The sequence below is a fragment of the Gorilla gorilla genome, chromosome 1 (genome assembly GCF_029281585.2).
Source record: "Gorilla gorilla gorilla isolate KB3781 chromosome 1, NHGRI_mGorGor1-v2.1_pri, whole genome shotgun sequence".
NCBI classification, from domain to species: Eukaryota; Metazoa; Chordata; class Mammalia; order Primates; family Hominidae; genus Gorilla; species Gorilla gorilla.
Window position 1 is genome coordinate 202,123,994 of NC_073224.2, and position 17,152 is coordinate 202,141,145.

At 42.4% G+C, this 17,152-nt stretch overlaps 1 protein-coding gene across 4 annotated transcripts in view; it reads left to right on the forward strand.

Moving 5' to 3' along the window:
* Positions 1-17,152, forward strand: part of MTF1 (metal regulatory transcription factor 1) — a 50,029-nt gene that overhangs the window by 18,486 nt on the left and 14,391 nt on the right. For all 4 annotated transcript variants that reach the window (XM_004025491.5, XM_055357083.2, XM_019015662.4 and 1 more), the window contains exons 3-7: positions 977-1,215; positions 2,375-2,506; positions 5,385-5,458; positions 5,928-6,064; positions 8,823-8,900. In XM_004025491.5, the coding sequence (XP_004025540.1) occupies positions 977-1,215; positions 2,375-2,506; positions 5,385-5,458; positions 5,928-6,064; positions 8,823-8,900 (660 nt within the window). The remainder of the gene's footprint in view (positions 1-976; positions 1,216-2,374; positions 2,507-5,384; positions 5,459-5,927; positions 6,065-8,822; positions 8,901-17,152) is intronic.

Sequence of the window (17,152 nt, forward strand, 5' to 3'; positions counted from 1 at the left end):
GTCTTCAAAAGCTCATCCTCGAGAGGTGACCCCAGCAAAAAGTCAATGATCTCAGACTCCTTAATGGGCAGGGAGAAGAGCTAGACCTTCTCCAGGGACTTGATCTTCATGTCTTGGACCAGGCAGCCCAGCTTGGTGATGGGCATCCACTCCTTGTTCTCAGCCTTGCCTCTGAGAGCTCCATGGCCTCAGCCCTGGCTCCAGGCCAACCACAGCCATGACCCTGGCCCCAATATCCCTGCCAAACAAAGTCTCTGAGGAAGCTGCTGGGCCTCCCATTCCAGGCCCTCCACTGCACTAGAGTCATCTGCCATTTGATATTTGTCGGAGAAGCAGCTTTTTTTTTTTCTTAACCTTCTGCCATGAGGTGAAGAATTGACTCCCCTTTCAAGAAGTTTGATGGTGAAAGGAAACAAGAGGCTGGCAGTTTGAGAATTATCACATCACCAAATCTTCCAAGAAATTTGCAATATGTTGTTGTCATTTTGTAGGCTTGAAAATATGCAGTGGAAACAATCTAGGGAAATACGTTTGATGATTAAGTATGTAAATTTCCAGATGTTTTAAACTCAATTTAATATTGGTAATTCCAATCAAGTTGTAGTTCTGGAGGTCAGGGTGTTTAGTCAAGCCTTAAAACAAAGTTAAGATCTTATTTGAATACAGGTAGCTGTAACAGTATAGTGTACTTTTAGTGGATAGATGTATATAGAGTCTGAAAACATTCTTATGTTCATTTAGAATATTCATCTACATATAGACTTATTTCTTCCCCATAAATCATTATGTGTTGTCCAGGTATGATTTGATCAACAATAAGGTTTTTCCACTTTGCTGCTAGAGGCTGTTTTCTGTGTTTATGATGAAAACCCAGTTGTATTGTCCACAACATCTCTTGGGAGCTGAGCTCTGGGTGGGGGAGTTAAGCCCTGGGCAGCTCTTTTGTCCTGTTGATTAGGTGTCTTCTGTCTGCCAGGTAAAGCGGTACCAATGTACCTTTGAGGGCTGTCCCCGCACCTACAGCACAGCAGGCAACCTGCGAACCCACCAGAAGACTCACCGAGGAGAGTACACCTTTGTCTGTAATCAGGAGGGCTGTGGCAAAGCCTTCCTTACCTCTTACAGCCTCAGGATCCACGTGCGAGTGCACACGAAGGAGAAGCCATTTGAGTGTGACGTACAGGGCTGTGAGAAGGCATTCAACACACTGTACAGGTCAGTCTTGTCTCCAATGCTCTGCCAGCCTCTGACCTTGACCTTGTTGTGACTGCAGAGCTCTTTCCCCTTGCAGAGGAGAGTTTTTCACTTTCAGGGCTTTAAAAGAGTGCAGCTGTGTTCAACTACGTAAAATTCATTTCTGCCAGATCTCAGAAAATGAAAGAAAAAAATTTAAAAATGCATTAGAGAAACCTGTTACTTAAAGATGGACATATCTTGGGCTGGTTAGAAGCGACAGTACATTTGTGTTTAGATTTGCATCTCATGGAGCAGCATTCTGGCCTGGGCATTTCAGTGCTTGGCATAGAGTACTATCTCCCCTTGGCTCAGGATCTTTGTACTAAGGCTTCTGTCCTACCTCAGCTTGAAGGACTTTTCTATCCTGAGAAATGGGGAGTGGCCTATTCAGTAGCCAATCTCTTTTTCACATTTGTATCAGGAGACTTAATGGTCTTCAGTATTGAGTATAAAGTAATAGAAATAACAATAGCTAACACTTAAAAATACTCACTGTGTGCCAGGCATGATTCCAAGTGCTAGTCCCCACAACAGCTGATAAGTAAATGGAAGCACAGAGGGGTTCTATAACTAGCTCAAGTTTCCCCATCCAAGCAGGATGTGGGGTCAGGATTTGAATCCCAGGAAGTCTGTCTCCAGAGTCACACTCATACCACTATGCTATTCTCTGCATTTCTTTTGGGGCAAAATATGTTGGATACTAATATGTTATGGGTATAGAATTCTTACACACTTGATCCTGAAGCACGTTAAGCTGGCATGGGGAGACTCTGTAGAACTTTATGACAAAGGGAGGCCGGGCGCAGTGGCTCATGCCTGTTATCCCAGCACTTTGGGAGGCCGAGGCAGGCGGATCACCTGAGGTCAGGAGTTCGAGACCAGCCTGGCCAACCTGGTGAAACCCCGTTGTACTAAAAATACAAAAATTAGCCAGGCGTGGTTGTGGGCTCCCATAATCCCATCTACTTGGGAGGCTGAGGCAGGAGAATCGCTTGAACCTAGGAGGAGGAGGTTGCAGTGAGCCGAGACTGCGCCATTGCGCTCCAGCCTGGGCGACAAGAGCGAAACTCTGTCTCAGAAAAAAAAAAAAAAAAAAAGAATTTTATGACAAAGGGAATTTTTCTGGAATATTTTGCAGGCTGAAAGCACATCAGAGGCTTCACACAGGGAAAACGTTTAACTGTGAATCTGAAGGCTGCAGCAAATACTTCACCACACTCAGTGATCTGAGGAAGCACATTCGAACTCATACAGGGGAAAAGCCATTTCGGTAGGTCTTACTGTTTTCTATTTGTCACTGACCAGGTTTCAGCTGGGGTTCTTGATATACTCTGGAATTTTTCAAAAAAGAAGAAAACTCCCTTTACTAGCTCTTGATTTAGCAGTGTTAGCTCACCCCAGGACAGCTATAACCAACCACTGCAGATTAGAGGGGTGCTGATGGAGTCCAAGAACATCCTTACTCTGTGGATGATGGCCTTTCTGCCTCATTTTTTCCCATGTATTTCCAAGAAGTATTTGTTGAAACTCACTTATGTGGTGGGTACTTTTATTAGTGCTAGAGAAATACTCCGAAGCAGGCCTTCTTCTTAAGAACCTTTGTCTGGTGACAAAAAACCACAAATTTGTGGATAATATCTGAGGCTGCAAGATGGCCAAAGTGCCTTAAGCCCAGAGGAGGGATACCTACCTAAGAATCAAGGAGGGAGGGAATGAGAAGACAAGAGAGGAAATGAGAGGTAGGGATGCTTAGCTTAGTGGTGCAGTTGTTACTTGTTCAAATTATTGCTTTGTAATATCTTGTGTGTATACACAAACATATAGGAGCATCCATTTTTATTCATATATGTCAACATGTATATCTAATAGATACATGTACTATAAACTTGAAGGAGGGACTTGGGTTATCTACTTTCTTCTCTGCTCATAGTATATAGCATGATTCCGGGCATTCAACAGGTATTCAAAATCAGCTTTGGGATGATTATATGACATTTTTAATGAGATAATCAGTTTGTAAGGATTTCCCCTAAATGTAATATAGATAGATGTATTGCCAAAAACTGCCCATAAACAATGTCTTTGAGGCCAGGCATGGCGGCTCATGCCTGTAATTCCAGCAATTTGGGAGGCTGAGGCAGGTGGATCACGTGAGGTTAGGAGTTTAAGACCAGCCTGGGCAACATGGTGAGACCACATCTCTACTAAAACTACAAAAATCAGCCAGGCGTGGTGTCACATGCCTATAGTCCCAGCTACTCTGGAGGCTGAGGCAGGAGAATTGCTGGAACCAGAGAGGCGGAGGTTGTGGTGAGCCAAGATTGTGCCATTGCACTCCAGCCTAGATGACAGAGTGAGACTCTGTCTCAAAAAAAATAAAAATAAAAAAAAATAAACAATGTATTTGAATTTTGGCAGGGGATATTCAAGGCATTAGATATGCTACCTGTTCCTTCTTAAACCACTCGTTTTGTTAGGGTACTTAGAAATAAAAAGTTGTTAGAGACAGTCAACTCTTAGATGCCAATCAAATGGAATTGTGGGCTGGGCTTATGTCTGTAATCCCAGCGCTTTGGGAGACTGAGGTGGGAGGATCACTTGAGCCCAGGAGTTCGAGACCAGCTTGGGCAACATAGTGAGACCCTGACTCTACAGAAAATTTTAAAATTAGTTGGAAGTGGTGGCGCATGCGTATGGTCCCAGCTATTTAGGAGGCTGAGGTGGGAAGATCGCTTGAGCCTGGGAGGTCAAGGCTGTAGTGAGCCATGGTCATGCCACTACACTCCAGCCTGGGCAACAGAGAGAGACCGTGTCTCAGAAAAAAAAGGAATTGTGTTTTTAAGTTACAGATGCATTCCTGAGTCATGATCCCTTTAAGGGCAAGAGTAGTTAGATTGTAATTGGTTACTCTACAGATGGATGCTGTGAAGCTTAGGTTATTCCCCACCCCCCACTCCCCGTAGGCTGCTGAGAGGACTCTGATTTCTATCCAGTCACATGCATTTATTTTTGTGATGATTAAAACTGCATTTTTCTTGAATATTCAGTGAGACTTTAGACATGATGATGATTGTATGTAATTAAAAATGAAAATGCTTTAGAGAAGCTTTCTATTTAAAGAAATAAAATATTTTGGTTTATAAGAAAATGCATTCATTCATATAAGTAATTAAGGAATGTCTGCTATGTGCAGGAGCTACAGAAAGAGCTACGTGGATCCTGTACTCAAGTAGTTTACACTCTAGGAGAGCAGATACCAGATGCATCCACAGAGAAAATAAGATTGGAAATGAGAGTTGCCATAAAAGAAATGTAAAGAAAAGCCTTAGGAGTTCTGAGGAGGGAAAGATTCCTTTTAGCTTTGGTTATCAAGACAGTAAAAGAGAATGAAGTAGATCTCGACACACAAGATTATAGATAAGTTACTTGAGCCTATCTTCTGATTGATTTTGTTCTTATGTTATATTTCAAGCCATGTACATATTTGAGAGCCACTTTGCTTACTCTTGATATTCCTAATGTTCCACTGGCAGATTTTTCATATGGACTGTCACTGTCAACAGAGGTCTGTTAAGTAATTCATCAAAAGACTTTTGTTTTCAGGGCTCTCAACATGGACCTTACCTGTAGGACAAGAAATACTTATCCTGGGCTCTCAGTTCCCTCTGATCCCAGATATGCCCCCTTACTTTTTCAAGAACCTCTCATCATTCCCATCTCTAAAACCAGTGTCATTGATCTGATCTTAGTGTTCTGAATATTTGTTTTAGTTTCTATTTATAAGAGTTGTTCAGAGGCCAGACGCAGTGGTTCACGTCTGTAATCCCAGCACTTGGGAGGCCGAGGCGGGCGGATCACAAGGTCAGGAGATCGAGACCATCCTGGCTAACATGGTGAAACCTTGTCTCTACTAAAAATACAAAAAATTAGCTGGGCGTGGTGGTGGGCACCTGTAGTCCCAGCTACTCGGGAGGCTGAGGCAGGAGAATGGCATGAACCCGGGAGGTGGAGCTTGCAGTGAGCCAAGATTGCGCCACTGCACTCCAGCCTTGGGGACAGAGCGAGACTCAGTCTCAAAAAAAAAAAGATGTTCAGGATAAAGGTCTATTAGCTAATGACTCCTGTTTCTCTTTCCTTAACAAATTTAGGTGCGATCACGATGGCTGTGGAAAAGCATTTGCAGCAAGCCACCACCTTAAAACTCACGTTCGTACACATACTGGTGAGTTTAGGCCAATTTTTGTTTTTTATTTTAACCTTCATCAAGCCTGTAACTATCAGTTTTCCATTGAGACCTGTAGAGCTAGGTGGATATACAGAGATATAGATCCTGTATATATTCAGGTGAGCCTAATTAGCTCAGCCTTACCTAGAATGTTTGGGTTTCTTTCAGAGGCGGACCTCAGGTATTCAACCTTAAGAGATGAAACCAATACAGAGACACTCTAAAAAAAAACAACCTGTGAGAAACAAATCTACTCTTTAAACTTCCCAGCAGTAGGCATTCCCAGTGCTTTGCTCAGCATTGAGTTTGAGGACTGAGATGATTAATGTGTAATTTATTGAACTTTTAACAACTGTTACCCAAACTCTCTTAAAAATACTTACTTACCTCTATTAGGGAAAGGTAGATTTCTTAATCCAGTGAAATGACTTTATGGTAAATTAACACTACTTTGTTATTCTTGCAGGTGAAAGACCCTTCTTCTGTCCCAGTAATGGCTGTGAGAAAACATTCAGCACTCAGTACAGTCTCAAAAGTCACATGAAAGGTCATGATAACAAAGGACACTCATACAATGCACTTCCACAACACAATGGATCAGAGGTGTGTAGTGTTTTTGTCTCTTGATCTGGGTACCACAGAACTTCAACAGTTGTTTGTGTATCACAATCAAAGGTTAAAATGTCTTCTCTATATATCTGTTAGTGAGCGGGAAGAAGTCAGGGTCAAGATCAGTGTCTTGACTTGTGTGTTTAACCACCTACTCGACGTCTTCACCCAGATATCATCTACTCTTGTCAAACTTAACATGTCCAAACCTGTTCTTCCTGCAGTCTTCCTCATCTTGGTAAATGGTGGCTCTGGTTTTCTAGTGGCAAAGGCCAAAAATCTTATAGTCATTCTTGACTCTTTTTTCCCTCACACTCCACATCCGCCAGCAAAGTCTGCCAGCTCATCCTTGATAATTTGTCTAGAATCCGGTCACTTCTTCTGATTACTTTATTCAGTCTACTGTTGTCTTTTTGCCTGGATTATTGCAATAACCTGTTAAGTGAGCTTCTTAGGACCTTTTCCCCCTCTTCTGTCCACTCCACAACAGACTGTCCTACATATATCAGCCAGAGTGATCTTTCTGAACCATAAAGCAGATAATGTCTGTCCTCTGCTCATAACCCACAGTAGCTTTTTAAATTTTTATTTTATAGATTTTAAAAAATTATTTTAATAGAGATAAGGTCCAAGCAGTCTTTCCCTTCCCCCACCCCCTGTCTCAGCCTCCCAAAGTGCTGGGATTACAGGCATGAGCCACCCCACCTGGCCTCCAGTAGCTTCCTACTTCACTTGAAGTAAAAGTCAGTCTTTATAGTAGGCTATAGGGCCCTACACATTCTGGCCTGGTTGCTTCTCTGATCTCATCTACCTCGCTTTTATTTTTGTTTTATTTTATTTTATTTGAAACAGGGTCTTGCTCTGTCCTGTAGGCTGGAGTGCAGTGGTGCAATCTCTGCTCACTGTGACCTCCACCTCCCTGGCTCAGGGATCCTCCCAACTAGCTGGTACCACAGGCATGCACCACCACACCCGGGTTTTTTTTTGTGTTTTTAGTAGAGATGTGGTCTTCACCATGTTGCCTGGGCCGGTCTTGCACTCCTAAGCTTAAGTGATCTGTCTGCCTTGGCCTCCCAAAGTACCGGGATTACAGATGTGAGCCACTGTGCCCTGCCTACTTTTCTTCCTCTCACTTCAGCCATATGGTCCTCTTTGTGGTTTCTTGAACCAAGGAGTGTCCACTCCTGCCCCTAGGCCTTTATACTTACTGTACCCTCTGCTTGGAACATCTTCTCTAGATACGTGCATGGTTGATACCCTCTTTCCTTCACTCTCTACTCAAATGCCACTTACCTAAAAGGGCTTCCCTAACCACCCAATAAAAGAGCAACTCCTATCCCAGAGTTCCCTACTGCCCTTACTCTCCATAACACTTATCCTCTCGCACATTGTATATTTATTTGTTTTTTGTCCTCTCTCTCTGCTAGAAAGTAAGCTCTATGTGGGGAGGAGTTTAGTTCGTTCATTATTGTATCCCTGGGTCTGGAACAGTGTCTAATACATAGTAGATGCATTATGAATGTTTGTTGAGTGTGTGTATGAATAGGAGCATCTGAGGTAAGCAGGGCTACCACCTAAAGTGTGAATTGTGACTGGCATTCTGGGACTCCAGAGTTCACTTAGCCTGGGCAGTGGAATTTGAATTCTAAATCCCCAGTACCACTCTGAGTAAGGAGCCTTTCAGTGCCCATGTGGGAAACACAGTGGTGGAAGGACCATTGACTTTTCAGGCAGAAGCACTGGATTTGTCTTCTGCTAATTAGCTGTGTGTTTTGGGGCACTTGATTCCTACTGTCTGAGCATTAGTTTTCTGATATTTAAAGCGGGAATATAAGTTTGTGGCAATTTGTTACAAAAAGAATAAAAAATGGGGATATAGAGTAATACTTCCAAGGTTTATATGAATAGCAAATGAGGTCATGTGAAATCACTGTAAATGATGAGACCAGGTATACAGATAGTATTAATTTCACATTATTATAGGTTTGTTACTTTGGAGCCTTAGTCATAAGATAATGTTAAAACTCTTTATTATTATTATTATTATTATTATTATTTTTTTTTTGAGACAGAGTCTCACTCTTGTTGCCCAGGCTGGAGTGCAGTGGCGTGATCTTGGCTCCCTGCAACCTCTGCCGCCCAGGTTCAAGTGATTCTCCTGCCTCAGCCTCCAGAGTAACTGGGATTACAGGCACACACCACCGCGCCTAGCTAATTTTTTGTATTTTTAGTAGAGATGGGGTTTCACTATGTTGGCCAGGCTGGTCTCGAATTCCTGACCTTGTGATCCACCAGCCTCAGACTCCCAAATTGCTGGGATTACAGGCGTGAGCCACCACGCCCAGCCTCTAAAACTCTTTATTAATCATTTTTAAGAAATGTAAGATATTCTTCTAAGAATATCAGGATTTTTAAAAATTAACTAATTCACGGGGTGGGGCGGGGAGGGATAGCATTAGGAGATATACTTAATGTAAATGATGAGTTAATGGCTGCAGCGCGCCAGCATAGCACATGTATACATAATGTAACAAACCTGCACATTGTGCACATGTACCCTAGAACTTAAAGTATAATTTAAAAAAAATTAACTAATTCATTTAGCCCTTGCTTTGGTTGGCTTATACTTCTTCAGATAATACATGTAGACATGTGGAACATTAGGGACTTTGTAATCAAATGTTTTGTTACATGATATGCCACTGTAAATCCTGATTTTTGTTACTCAATTAGAATTTTTTCTCTTTCACAGGATACAAATCACTCACTTTGTCTAAGTGACTTGAGCCTTCTGTCCACAGATTCTGAATTGCGAGAAAATTCCAGTACGGTAAGTGTACCTGTAATACCAGTGCTAGAAAAATAAGGGCAAGAATTCAGCACTCCCTTTGGTGGGAAAATTGAGGCAGGCCAGTCTTTGAAGTTTTCTAGATTTAATTGTGTTTAATTACTGACCATGTAGGATTTTTTCTTCTTCTGATAAGAGTTCTATTAGAGGCTGTTCTCTCTGATGCCTGATTCCTTTTGACGCAGGTCACTCACTCGGTAACCTGGCCCCAGAAAATTTCTTTTTTTCACTCATTTAGCAAATATTTATTGACCAGGCACTGTGCCAGTACTGAGCTTATAGTAGTTAAAAATGTTGGTATAGTTTGTCCTTGAGGAACTTAAAGTCTAGTACTGTAAGACATAACCAGAATTCTAGTTTCTGGACTTTCTCAAATCCTATCTATATGACCTGGCTTGGTCTTTTCCTTTTTAATTTTAATTTTATTTATTTATTTTTTTTCTGCGCAATGGGGAGAGAAAAATTCCCTTCTTTAAGTGTATTAGCTTTTTGAAGAAAACCTCTTACACATATACAGGCCTCTATCTGCTAAAGGACAAGCCCACTTTATCTTAATCTGATTGCTTTGATTCAAGCTGTTAGGAAATTTGACTGCCATTCCCATGGCTCCATGATGCAACTTACAAACCAATGCATTGAGTCTGAGCTTATGCAGCCTCCTCCATGTTGAACATGAGAGTTTTATAGTATTGTAACACTAATTTTGAGTTTGGGTTTTTTGTTGTCGTTTTTCCTGGTAAATAAATATAGCATAGGCTAGATTTTCTGTGATTATGTGCATAATGAATAAATATGATGGGAAGTATTTGAACAGAGACTGAATGATTCAGGAATGCTGTGAAAAAGTGGTTAGTGGAGTCAATTACAGCACTTCTGAAGTTGTAGGTTCTTGGGCCTCCCCCCAAGCCTGCTGAGTCAGCTTGTCTGATCGTGGCATCTGAACCTGCATTTTTATGTAAGCACGACAAGGCCTAATTCTCCTTCTGGTAGTGGCAGAGTTGCTCTTATGAGACCAACTCTCCCGCAGAAAACAGCTAAAAATTCTAGACAAAATATAAAAAACAACTGTGGAAAGGCACTGGTGAGCAACCAATAGCAAGCAGAGGTAACCTTGGAAGAAGGGATTGCTTGGAAGATGGTAAAGGCACTGGGTAGGCTTGCAAGTTTTATGGCTTATCCACCGTGGGCAAGCCCCAGTTGGCACTCAACGAGGCAGCCAAACTCATAAAAACTCAATCTTACTGGCTTGAATAACCAGAGGACAGAGTTCAGGGTGGCCACAGCACCTGGAAAGTGAAGGCAGGTAGCCTGGAAAGGAAAGAGTCACTAAGGGGGAGCCCCAAGTTCTGTGTATAAACTCTCTCCGAATCTCTGGCTGACCCCTGCACCATGGATGTGTGGGATAGACTCTAAGCAGCCCAGCCAAGGCTAAAGATCTACACAAAGATCATAGCTGCATCCACTGCAAGGGAGATGAAGTTAATGTATTCAGACAAACAAGTCAACACACTTCCAAGAAGTGTAACAGAGTCCAGAGTCTCTAAAATATATCATTTGTAGTGTTCAGAGCAATCCCAAATTAGTAAACACGTGAAGAAACAGGAAAACATGATCCCTCCACAAGAGAAAAGGTAATCTGTGGAGATGGACCCCAAGATGACCCATCTAATGTTAAAATTAACAGACAAGGATTTTTTTTATTTTTATTTTTTTATGGGACAAGGATTTTTAAGAGCTATTATATGCTCAAGGACATAAAGGAATATGCTTGTAATGATTGAACAAATAGGAAATCTCAGCAGAGGAATAGAAACCGTAAAAAGTGTACCAAATGGAAATCTAAAACGGAAAAATATAGCTGAAATAATTCACTGGATGGGGCTTAACAGCTGATTGGAAATGACAGAAGAAAGAATCAGTTGAGTTGAAGATCAATCAATAGAAATGAACCAAACTAAAGAACAAAGAGAAAAAGATTAAGTGGGTACATCACATGATTTTTATGCATATTCCTATTTCACAACTAATGTTCTAAAAGAAATTTCTGCACTGGGTGGTGTAGATGCCCTCAAAGCTACCCAGCCTAAGATTTCTAGGAATAATATCCCTTTAACATGTAACTGTGTTAAATAGCTTAGGAGTCTATTCTCTGGCCAAGACTATGACATATGACTAAGGAGCTTTCTGGAGCCCTAGGGTCACCAGGAAAATACCCTGGCATAAGGGGACACCAAGTACTTATAAAAAAAGGGAAGCCTTTCCTATCACAATTTATATAATCAAGAGAGAGAAGCACTATCCCTTGGGGTTTAATTATAGATAATGCTCCTGGTACCCAGTGTTTATCTCAGATGTGGAAATTGATTTTAGCCTTTCAAACTAAGGCCACAATTTCTTGAAGCAATAGGATTAATTTTTCTTTTTTCTTTTTTTTTTTTGAGACGGAGTCTCGCTCTGTCGCCCAGGCTGGAGTGCAGTAGCACGATCTCGCCTCACTACAAGCTCCACCTCCTGGGTTCACGCCATTCTCCTGCCTCAGCCTCCCCAGTAGCTGGGACTACAGGCGCCCGCCACCATGCCTGGCTAATTTTTGTTGTATTTTTTAGTAGAGACAGGGTTTCACCATGCTAGCCAGGATGGTCTCGATCTCCTGACCTCGTGATCCGCCTGCCTCGGACTCCCAAAGTGTTGGGATTACAGGCGTGAGCCACCGCGCCTGGCCAGGATTAAATTTTCTTTGCTTGAAAAAAAAATTAGGAACATGTGCAGTGGCTCATGCCTGTAATCCCAGCACTTTGGGAAGCAGAGGTGGGTGGATGGCTTGAGCCCAGGAGTTTGAGACCAGTCTGGGCAACACAGTGAGACCTCATTTCTAGTAAAAATAAAATATTAGCTGGGTGTGGTGGTGGTATTTTCTAATAAAAATATATTTTTTTAATAGAGACCTCATCTCTAGTAAAAATAAAATATTAGCTGGTGTTGTCCCAGCTATCTGGGAGGCTGAGGCAAGAGGATTGTTTGAGCCCTGGAGTGAGCCATGGTCACACCACTGCATTCCAGCCTGGGCAACAGAGCAAGACCCTGTCTCAAAAAAAAAAAAGAAAAAAAGAGAATCAGGACTTGTTAAAATCAAATAGTAAATTTATATGAGATAATGATTTTATGGGTTTCTCAGCAGCCATATGTATGCATATCCTAGAAATGAACTTTGGTTTGCTCAGATCTTTTGTTAGAGGAGAGTTGAAGGTGCTAGGGAATGGCCTTCTCGAAGCCTTTTGGCTGCTCAGCTCCAGGATCCATCCTGGTCCCAGACAGCTACCTGTATTCTCCTCTTCTTTGCCCTTTGCTCTTTGCTCCTTGCCCCAGGCCTGGAAAGCTCAGCCTGTTCTTGTCTTCTCTACTTGTGAAAGTTGTTCCTACCCACTTTGCTCCCAGCGTTTTTGCCCTGAAGCTTGGCAGGGGCTTCAGCATTTTCCTTTTTTAAAATTTTAACAAGCTTTTTATTGAGGTACAATATACATACAGAAAAGCACATGTATTATAAATGTACAGCTTGATGAATCATCACAATTCGTCACACCCATGTAACCAGCACCCCAGTCAAAAAGAACATTCGCAGCCAGGCGTGGTGGCTTACACCTATAATCCCAACACTTTGGGAGGCTGAGGTAGGCGGATCACCTGAGGTCAGGAGTTTGAGACCAGCCTGGCCAACATGGCTAAACTCCGTCTCTACTAAAAATACAAAAATTAGCCGGGTGTGGTGGCGGGCGCCTGTAATCCCAGCTACTCGGGAAGCTGAGGCAGGAGAATCACTTGAACCATGGAGGCAGAGGTTGCAGTGAGCTGAAATCGTGCCATTGCACTCCAGTCTGGGTGACAAGAGCGAAACTCTGTCTCAAAACAAAAGAAAACAAACAAAATAACATTCCCAGCACCCCAGAGGCCCCCGCCTCACATACCCCCAAAAGCCATGATCTCTCCCTGCAGACAACCACTATTCTGACTTATAACAACTAAGATTAGTTTTTCCTGTTTTTTTTTTTTAATGCTTTTATGATTGGAATCATATACTTGTTTATGTGTGGCTTTTCTTCTCATAACATTATGTTTAAGAAATTAAGCCATATTATTACATACAGTTACAGGTCATTCATTCTTCTTGTTGAACAATATTACACTAAGTGAATATACCACAATACACTAAATGAATATACCAATATTTGTTCTTTCTCCTGCTGGGCCTTTGGATAGTTTCCAGTTTGGAGCCATTATGAATAGTGCTGCTGTGAACATTTTTGTACATATGTTTTGGAGGCACACAAGCCCATTCCTTTTCTTTTCCCTAGTATTATTGAGGTATTAGGTTGGTCAAAAGTAATTGCCATTGAAAGTAATGGCAAAAACTGCAAATACTTTTGCACCAACCTAATATCATTGACAAATATAGCTCATTCGTTTTTAATTATGTTACTACCTATAATGATTTATAAACAGAACAAAAATAATAACTATGGCTGGTCGTGGTGGCTCACGCCTGTAATCCCAGCACTTTGGGAGGCCGAGGAGGGTGGATCACGCCTGTAATCCGAGCACTTTGGGAGGCCGAGGCGGGTGGATCACGAAGTCAGAAGATCAAGACCATTTTGGCTAACACGGTGAAACCCCATCTCTACTAAAAATACAAAAAACAAAATTAGCCGGGCATGATGGCAGGCGCCTGTAGTCCCAGTTACTCGGGAGGCTGAGGCAGGAGAATGGCGTGAACCTGGGAGGCGGAGGTTGCAGTGAGCCAAGATCATGTCACTGCACTCCAGCCTGGGCAACAGAGCGAGACTCTGTCTCAAATAATAATAATATTAATAATAACAACTATGAGGAGGTTGCAAAGCTTATGCTCAGTGGTAGTTGTTAGTCAACAATTTTTCAAACTGGATTGCACCTTTTCATTGGGTTTTAAAATAGTGGTTTATAATCAGCATTTCAAAGACATCAATAGAATAGAAAAAAAATCAGAGGACATTGCACATAGTAAGGATAAGGTCTGTTTCATAGACTTGTTTCAGTTACACATATGGATATGTATATAATATGAAGAATGTATGTATATACAGTGTAAAATGTATTTCTTACTTTGTGTCACAATGAAAATTTGAAAGTCACACTATTGGCCTATGAGTTTTAACTCTGTCCGGACTGGAAGCTGGAAGTTGTCCCACATAGATTTGAGATGGAGTCTCGCTCCGTCACCCAGGCTGGAGTGCAGTGGCTCGATCTCAGCTCGCTGCAACCTCCACTTCCCAGGTTCAAGTAATTCTCCTGCCTCAGCATCCCGAGTAGCTAGGATTTGAAGCACGCACCACCATGCTCAGCTAATTTTTGTACTTTTGGTAGAGACGGGGTTTCACTGTGTTGGCCAGGCTGGTTTTGAACTCTTGACCTCAAGTGATCTGCCTGCCTCGGCCCCACAAAGTGCTGGGATTACAGGTGTGAGCCACTGTGCCTGGCCTGACATAATTTCTGACTTCACCTTCTATCATATTGGCAATCAGGATCACTGAAATGAAGAAAAAAAAAAAAGGAATCACTGAATTTCCCCTCCTTCAGCTGATAGACCTAGAAGAGAATCATCAGCTGGTGGTGGTGGCTCATACTTGTAATCCCAGTGCTTTGGGAAGACTGCTTGAGGCCAGGAGTTCAAGACCAGGCTGGGCAACGTAGCAGGGCCTTATCTCTACTAAAAATAATTTTTAAAAAGCAGCCAGGCATGGGGGCATGTGCCTGTAGTCCCAGCTACTTGGGAGGTCTAGGGGAGGATCTTGAGCCTAGGAGTTCAAGGTTGCAGTGACTTGACTGCGCCACTGCACTCCCGCCTGGGTAACAGAGCTAGACCCCGTCTCAAAAAAAGGAGGGGAAAAAAAGAATTGCTCCCTTTTGGCTCCAGTGGGCAATTTAATCTTTGAGCACTTCTAGATTGGTGGACAGCCCCACTCATCACCACACTTCTGCCCAATCCCAAAGTGATCCTTCTGAGTTCTGCCTTCTAGAAGCAGAGTTGCTACAAAATGACCTTAAAACGTATGTTGGCACTAGGGCAAGATCTGCCCTAAAAAGAGGTTTTAGTTTGGTATATACAGTGTGTTTAAGTTATTTTCAATTACATGTGACCGTTGAACAACACAGGGGCTAGGGGTGCTGGCCTCCCAACCCATAACCCCCTGCACAACCAAATCCTAGTATAACTTTTGACTCCCCCAAAACTGAGCTAGCAATGGCCTTAGCCTACTGTGATTGGAAGCCTTACTGATAACATAAACAGTTTAGATTAGCAGATATTTTGAATGTTATATGTATTATGTATTGTATTCTTAAAGTAAGGTAGAAAAAATAAAATGTTAAGAAAATCACAAGGAAGTGGAAATAAATTTACTATTTATTAAGGGGAAGTAGATCATTGTAAAGGTGATTCATCCTCATCGTCTTCACATTGAGTAGGCGGAGGAAAAGGAAGAGGAGGGGTTGGTTTTGCTGTGTCAGGGGTGGCAGAAGTGGAAAAAAGTCCCAAGTATAAGTCCACTTGTGCAGTTCAAACGCATGTTGTTTAAGGGTCAGCTGTACTTGCTTTTATTTACAAGTTGGTAGATTTCATGTAAAAATCAAAATTTCTGGGTCTGATGTGGTGCTCACACCTATAATCCCAGCACTTTGGGAGGCTGGGGTGGGAGGATCTCTTGAGCCCAGGAGTTCCAGACCAGCCTGGACAACATAGTAAAACCCTATCTCTACAGAAAAATTAAAAAATTTTCCAGATATGGTGGCCCATACCTGTGGTCCCAGCTACTTGGAGGCTGAGGTGGGAGGATCACTTGAGCCCGGGAGTTGAAGGCTGCGGGGAGCTATGATCATACCACTGCACTCCAGCCTGGGCAACAGAGTAAAGAAACCCTGTCTCAAAAAAAAGAAAGTCAAAATTTTGCCACTTGAGTTCTGGTCATCCCTGGCCTGCATATTCCCATGGCAGCATTTGGCTGAAGCCCTTGAGGTGACTGGCATGCATTCTCTCCAGTATGCCACAACCCACCTCCCTTGCTTCACGTATTTCTGTTCCCTCTCTGGACTTTGTAGGCAGTTGCCCTTACCACTCTTGCCCTACGAACTGTAGGGGTAGAGGTGGATTGGAGGTTGACCATGGATAGAAGAACTGTAGTCTTTCCCCTTCCCTGAACTAAAGTGAAGAGTGCTCGTTTTAGTTAGTGCCTGTGGGGAGGCAGGCCCTCAGGACATTGTGTTGGGTCTCCCCCCTCACATTTTACCTTTTTGTTTTTAATGCCTCTGACCTTTTATTAAGTATAAAGGTATCACTATTGTTCATCATTGTTGTCTTATTACCATGCATACATACTAGAATATCATAGATATTATGAAAAATATTCACAATGTTATTATTACATGAGGAAAGCAAGTTGCAGGGTAATGAATATTATATAATTTTTTTTTTTTTTTTGGATACGGAGTCTTGCTCTGTCGCCCACGCTGGAGTGCAGTGGTGCGATCTTGGCTCACTGCAACCTCCGCCTCCCAGGTTCAAGCAATTCTCCTGCCTCAGCCTCCCAAGTAGCTGGGATTACAGGCGCCTGCCACCATGCCCAGCTAATTTTTGTATTTTTAGTAGAAACGGGGTTTTACCATGTTTGCCAGACTGGTCTCAAACTCCTGACCTCAGGTGATCTGCCCGCCCCAGCCTCCCAAAGTGCTGGGATTATAGGCATAAGCCACCACACCTGGCCTATAATCTCATTTTTTACTGTAAGATTTGGTCTTTTAGATCAGAAGTCAGCAAGGTTTTTTTGGTAATGAGCCAGACAGTAAATATTTTAGGCTTCGTTGATTCCATGGTCTCTGTCACAACTAGTCAACTCTGCCATTGTAGCAAAAGTAGCACAGATAATATATAAATGGATGCATGTGCCCGTGTTCCAATAAAACTTTATTTACAAACCAGGAACTCAACTGGCAAGTCATAGTGTGCCAATTCCTGTTTTAAGTGTTTGAGGGGCTGGGCATAGTGGCTCATGCCTCTAATCCTAACATTTTTAGGAGTCTGAAGTTGAGTGGATTGCTTGAGCCCGGGAGTTCAAGACCAGCCTGGGCAATGTAGTGAGATTCTGTCTCTATTAAAAAATAAATAAATAAATATAAAGTATTTGAGGACCCAAATCTTTAGTGTCTAAGGC